General features: G+C 41.6%; 1 protein-coding gene across 3 annotated transcripts in view; it reads left to right on the forward strand.

The window, feature by feature from the left end:
- Positions 1 to 7127, forward strand: part of FAM193A (family with sequence similarity 193 member A) — a 155060-nt gene that overhangs the window by 96468 nt on the left and 51465 nt on the right. For all 3 annotated transcript variants that reach the window (XM_019526283.1, XM_019526284.1, XM_019526285.1), the window contains 2 exons: positions 4908 to 5061; positions 5152 to 5331. In XM_019526283.1, the coding sequence (XP_019381828.1) occupies positions 4908 to 5061; positions 5152 to 5331 (334 nt within the window). The remainder of the gene's footprint in view (positions 1 to 4907; positions 5062 to 5151; positions 5332 to 7127) is intronic.

Here is a 7127-nt window from a genome sequence, read left to right on the forward strand (position 1 = left end):
TATAATAATTTTACAGTTGGGGGTGTTGTTGTTTTCGGTTTTGGACAGTATCTACCTTGCAAATATAAAACACTAGTTGCAAGATATTGGTATGGTGGAGTTTGCGGTGGCTCCCTAAGAAGGTATGTTTGATCTATGAGCAGCCCCAAACCTTACTGAAGTTGGTGGCTTAAAGAGGAAGCAGTTAAGCACCTTTCTGTCTAGTGAGAGCAAGAAAAAATAAAAGCTGTTGACCAATATAATCAAATCATATATCCACATGGAAAGGCTGAAGTAGGAGATGTGGCATAGAGCCTTGTAAAAGATTTTTCTTGGGGACTGACTGAAAACATAAGTTCTGTGTGCAGAGGCGTTGTGAGCTCATGAGTGGGGAAAGTGGCACAGGAGTATACCAGCCACTGTAGACTGGGACTAGGGGTGGTGTGTAGGTGCTGCCCAGCCAGGATGAGCGTGGGATGGTGCTGCAGCTCATCTGGGGGAAGTGGGGGCGGTTCCCCACTGCGCTCTTCTTGTTTGGTGGCTTTCGCTGTTTGTCTGGGAGGGCACCGGGGGGGATGTGTGCCCCTGAATCTATGTAGGGTAGGCCAAGCAGGCTGGGGCTGGGGACCATGCTGCAGTGTGCTTGGGACGGGTGGCAGTGGCACTGAGAGAGAGCTACGGTGGAATTTGGGGTGGCTGCAGCCCCCCTGTAGCCCTCCTCCTAGCGTTGCCAGTGCCCAACCTGCCCAGCACACATCCTTTTGAAGCCTTCCCATCCCACACCTGCCCTGCCTGGGCAGCACCTACCCCAACCCCACTCCCTCCCTCACTGCGTTGTTTCCCCGCACACAAACCCCTTCCCTCCCCTCCCCTTTTACCGCAACAAACTTACAAGCTTCATGCAGCTATATCAGAAATCAGGTTGGTATTGGCCAATATGCCTTCTTAAAGATCAGCTATCAGTATCGGCCCCCAAAATCTCTATCAGTGCATCCCTAAACCGAAGTACTAGGGATTATTAAGGAGGGAATTATAAACAAAATAGAAAGTAACATTATGCCCCTTTTTAAGTCCATGGTATGTCCACACCTTAAATACTGTGTCCTGTTCTGGTCCCCACACTTCAAAAAGAATGTAGAAGAACGAGAGGGGATGGAGAAGGGCAACATGGATGATTAGCAGTATGGAGAGAGACTAAGGAGGGCTAGGCCTATTCAGTTTAGAAGAGACACTTCAGGGGGGACATAAGGGTTTACAAAATACTAAATGGTGAAGAGAAAGGAATTGGGGATTTATTCTTAATACAAGAGGTAGGAGTCACAAAAGAAACTAGTAGATGGTAAGTGTAAAACTAACAAAGTTCTTTTTCAGCATGTAATTAAAGTGTGGAACCCATTGCAATCAGATGTGGGTGCTTGACAGTTCAAAGAGTTGTCCAATCCCTTTTTGAATTTGGCTGAAGGCAAGAGACATCAGTAGCTATTGAGCCTGGGACTTAGGGGTGTAGCCTCTGAATTAAAACTTCTTAAACCTTAAATGCTTGAGGCTGCATCAGAGAGGAACAGCTGGGGGGCGGGAATCTCTGGTCATGCACAGTTCACTCTCCCTTTCAGCATTCACTCTCTGCCACTGTGTGACGCGGGATATCGGGCAAGATGGACCTATGGTCTGACACAGTAATTGGCAGTTCTTATGTTCTTATCTCTCACCTACTACAGACCCCTACATTTACATTTAACCACTAGTGGAAGCAGAGTTAAATTTCTGGGTGGTGACCCATGTGTCTTCTCAGTCCACATTCCTGCAATATTGAGAAACCGACACTTTGAATAATCATTTGCATCTTGATTTTTATACTTATGCCATAAATGAACTACTTCTGAGAAGGGACATCATGTGAATCAGGAACATGCCACTACAAGACTTTTGAGGAAAAATGGAGCTAGTTTGTTACTTGTTTTAGAAAGGCCAGTGATTAAGATCTTGTTAGATTAACATTAAAGTTCTCATGTGTGAGAGTGGTGACACTAATGGGTAATCATCTGATTTAAAAATAGTTTATTTGTTGAATATCATCCTCAAGAGCTGTGGACAGGTGAAAAAATTGTACCAGCTGAACAGGGGGAAGTGTATTAGCCTGGTCTGTGGTAATTATTTTGCTTGCCTGTTCCTGTTATGGAGCTAATTGAAGCTAAGCCATTGGACCTTGACCTGCTTCATTTGGAATGAACTGCCTTTGATTAACATTCACCTGCTGCAGGGTAAGAGCAGATTCAAGTAACAGCAGAGTACCTGACACCTGGTTAGTAGTGTCCTTTGCAATCCTCACCCCCACCTTTTAACTTGATATAGTTTATTCATCTTTCCACACCCTAGGACTGCTGAGTAGTCATTCATTCAAGACCTCCAGCAAAAAAAAGATGTTAAAAATGTAACTGCTTATCTTCTGTATAAATAATAGAGCCTATGGTTTTTGAGACTTGATGTCAAGTACAATACGTATTACCATTGTTCTGTGCCTGCCCCAAAGTGTAAGAGGTAGAAATAATTTTTTTAATTGTGGCAGTGGGTTGAACTTCTATGTCTGCACATGGAGAAACCATTGACGGCAACTAACCAAGCTGCTGTAGTGTGTTCACTCCTTAGGTTGATTCTGCCAAAGCAGGAGTTTCAAATGGGGTTGTGATGTGTGGTTCACAGGGCTGGAGATTTGGCAGTAGTAGCATTTAATTGCTGTAGGTCCTGGAGTCACAGCAGTTGCCACTCCTTCCATCACTAAATCTCCAGGGTCATGTGCCAAATGACACTACATTTTGCTCCAGATACAGCCCACAGGGCTCCCCATGCAGCCAGAAATTTGGTGGCAGGAAGAGCAACTGTAGCTCTGGGATGACAGGACTTTGGGCTGAATTTAGCTCACTGCCTGTATCTTTGACACCTGTGTGCTGAAGTGATCAGTAGTAAAATTTAACTAATGTTTGAATTCTAATGCCAAGTCCCTAAATAATACCATATTAGCACCTTTTTTAAATGATTGAGGATAGTACACATCTGCCAGCTAATTTTTTCAGGGCACTTATAAATGCAGACATAAATTTCTTGAGTGATTTTATATTTCAGGCTCATTTCAAAGAGTCTTTGGTCCACCAGGGCTAAAAATTTAATCTTTTATAATGAGAGCCTATATTCAGGAAAATACTTATGTAGAAAGTTTTGAGAAGGGTAGTATTCTGGCAATTTAGGTAGCTGCATAATTGCTATGTGCAGGGGTGTTCCAATTAATACAATCTCTTTCTCCACCCCACCCCTATTTGAAGGCACTGAAGTGCCTGAAATTTGTTCAGTTTTTGGCTTTGCACATTAAATCAAGATGCATCTAACATGGGCAAGCAATTTTTCGAATGGAGGGTCGCTTACTGAGTTTTGGCATGCCATCGAGGGCCACATGACAGGCAGCCAGGGGCAGATAAATATTAATTTTCTAAACTTTATAAGGGCCTCATTTTGCCCACCCCAATCTAACACAACCAGAGTATCATAAATATTTTTTTCCTAAGTGTCAATTTCCTGACCTCTATATTCGTGTCTTGTACTTATTTCAGAACGTTATATAGTGTAAACAACTTCCTGAAAATCTCCTGTTTCTATATTTAATGTATATCCATCGGGTGTTTTATTTTTTGTCAAATTGAAAAAAAAAAAAAAAACCTTCCAAATGTTTCAGACCGGCTTTGCCTTGAAGCTGTTATCTCAAACTCAAGCAAACTTTTCTTCTTGAGGAAAGAAGATCTATATTCTAACCTGCCTTATGAGAAGCTAATTTAGTTGAATCCAAGTAGCAGTTCCTAAATAAAACATTATGGAAAAATATGCATTTACTTTTCCTTTTGGGGAGGCTCTTTCTGTTCTTCATTATAACTTTTAATATGTTGGGTATTTCTATCCCTGTGGCATGTCTGACCCATGCATAACAGTGCTGATCTGTAGTTAGATCACAGCACAAACTTTCTGGTATGCAGAGAGACACATAATACATGCTTTAAAGCTCTTTATGTATTTTGATGTTCTGTACAAAGTATTATGTACAGGCAACCCCAACTTAGCACTCTTAATTGGTTTCTGAAAAAACAAGCATTATGTGAAATGAGCATTAAGCAAAACCGAAAGTATTTGGCTACCCAGGATGGCGATCGCCAGTGTTATAACAAAACTTGCTGAGCGCTAAGTGAAATTAGGTATCGATTTAAAATGAGCGTTATAGCAAAATGGCGCTAAGTAAAACAGTGTTAAGCAGGGTTGCCTGTAATTAATCTTTGCGGCATCCCTGCAAGGTAGGTAACTAAGCATGCATCTTTATTTTTTTTTTTAGCTGTGGCAGGGAAAATATTCTAGTTAAATCTTTAGGAATTACAAGAGTAAATGCTTCCCAGAGCTTAAAGATGAACACTATTTTTATATCACCACACTAGCATGGTAATGTGCTTCACAGAAATATTAAAATGATTGATCAGATGATTATGCTCAGAATTCTCAAAATATTTTAAACCTTTTTTCCCCCCTCCAAGCAACTTGTTAGATACGCTTTTTTCATAAAAGGCAAAGCTGATGTTTACCCTATCATGTCATAGTCAATGAATATCAGGAAGTGAAAGCCGTAGGAAAAAATACTGTACATAAAAACATCACACAACTTTATTTTTAGTCCCAATTTTCTGTTAAAAATGAAGCTGTTACTTTAAACAGGTTGGATGATACATAGTTATGTTTTAGTGATTAAAATTTATTGAAACAGATCGTTTTAAATTAAATCAGAATATTTATACAAATTACGATCTAAACTTTATTTCATTTCAGTGTTCTAGTACCTACTTTCACAATAGCAGAGGTTACTGGGCATCATGATTTATGTAAGCCTATTTTCCCCCCAGTGGTAGTGATGATGAAGATGTTGCACCGTTATCAGCAAAATTTGCTGATATCTATCCACTGAACAATTATGATGATGCAGAGGTTGTAGCCAACATGAATGGAATCCACAGTGAACTAAATGGTGGAGGAGAAAACATGGCATTGAAAGATGAGGTATGTATCTGTTTAAATTTAATCTCATCTGTGAGATGAAAATGCCTGCTGGGGAATATATCCTTTGTATTAAAAACTACTGATTTTCAGTCTCCTCAGGTGAGCAGTACTAGCAGCAGTTCCTCGGAAGCAGATGATGAAGAAGCAGATGGTGAAAGCAGTGGTGAGCCACCAGGAACTCGGAAGGAAGAAATAAATTTAGGAAAAAGAGCATTAAGGAAAGATGAAACAAAAGTGGATAGTCCTCCACCATCTTACCCCAGTCAGCAGGTAGAGCTTGTTTAAGTCTTAGACCTATTCTGAATTAACTCCAAAATTTTGACAACTTGGGTGAGAGAATTTTTCATTAGCGTATCAGTTACAAATGTAGATCCTGGACAGTTGCTTTTACACTGGTATAATCATGTGTAAATTGTTGTAAAAATGTAATGGATACATGATATAAACCCCTGAATGGGGGTGGCCATGCAAGCCAGTGGACGTTTACCCCTGAAAGGGTAAGTTTTATAATCCAGTCACTGTCAACTATACCATTGCAGATGTCATCTGTCTCTAGTTAATACCCCGGTAGTTGTTTGCTCAAGGCAACCAGGATGTTTCCTGTTCTCCTGCCATTTGCTGCTATGGCACAGATATACAGCCTACATTCTGACCAACTGTGGGGCTTTAGAGGGATGCAACTGTTGTATCACTATCAAAGGATACCAAATAAAAACTGCAACTTGAGACCATTGCTCCTAGTTCTGTCATCTGCTGCCACTGAGAACAGTCTAGCTTCATCCTCTTCAGGTAACTGAAGGCTGTTGTTAAATTTCCTCTCAGTCTTCTCTTCTCCAGACTATAAGTGCATCTCACTCAGCCCCTCCTCAGAAGCCATGTGCCCCAGCCCCCTAATTATTTTGTTGCCCTCTGCTGGACTCTTTCCAACTTGTCTAAATCTGTTCTTTAATGGGGGGGCCAAAAACTGGACACAGTACTCCAGATGTGGCTTCACCAGTGCTGAACAGAGGGGAATAATCGCTTCCTTTGATCTGCTGGTAACGTTCCTACTAATGCAGCCCAGTATGCTGAGTGTTTCGTAATAAGGGCAAACTGCTGGCTTATATTCAGCTTACCAAGTACCTCCAGGTTCTTTTCTGTGGAGCAGCTGTTTAGCCAGTTGATCCCCAGCTTGTACTGGTGCATGGGATTGTTCTGTCCTAAGTACAGGACTTTGCATTTGTCCTCATGAGACCAATCATGGTCCAATGCTCCAATTTGTCAAGGTCTCTGAAACCTAGCCCTACCCTCCAGCATATTTACTACTCCCCCCAGCTTGGTGTCATCTGCAAACTTGCTGAGGATGCATGCCATCTCATCTTCTGTGTTGCTTATGAAGATATTGGACAAAACTGGTCCCAGGACTGACCCCTGGGACACTTCACTTGATACTGGCTGCCAGCTAGACATTGAGCCATTGATTTACTACCCTTTGAACCCAATGATCCAGCCAGTTTTTTTTTTTAACCACCTTACAGTCCCTTCATCCAACACATACTTCCTTACCTTGCTTGTGAGAACTGTTGTGGGAGACTGTATCAAAAGCCTTGCTTAAAGTCAGGGTAGATCACACCCACTGCTCTTCGTGAACCCAGAGCCAGTCATCTCATCATAGAAGGCAATCAGGTTGGTCAGGCATGATTTGCCTTTGGTGAATCCCATGCTGGCTGTTCTTTTCCCAGTGCTTAGAACAGGGGCGGGCAATTATTTCAGGCGGAGAGCCACTTAATGAGATTTGGTGAGCTGTCGAGGGCTGTATGGGTAGCCCCACCCCTTGACAGGTTCCCCACCCCCTTGCCCCACCAGAAAAGCTCCTTTTTGGGAGGGGGGAGTTGCCATCTTAGAACCAGAAAAAAAATAAATCATTCACTAAAAGTCAAATGCGTGCTATAATGCATTTTAATTTTTATTACAAAAAATATTTTGTCATGAATTGTGTTTGTGTATTGTATATGGAGGTACTTGTATAATAACTCAGAAATAAATTCTTAGTATTGTGTGTTGCATGGGGGGGTTGGTTGTGAGCA

The sequence above is a fragment of the Gavialis gangeticus genome, unplaced genomic scaffold (genome assembly GCF_001723915.1).
Source record: "Gavialis gangeticus isolate Ggan-Ray unplaced genomic scaffold, GavGan_comp1, whole genome shotgun sequence".
NCBI classification, from domain to species: domain Eukaryota; kingdom Metazoa; phylum Chordata; order Crocodylia; family Gavialidae; genus Gavialis; species Gavialis gangeticus.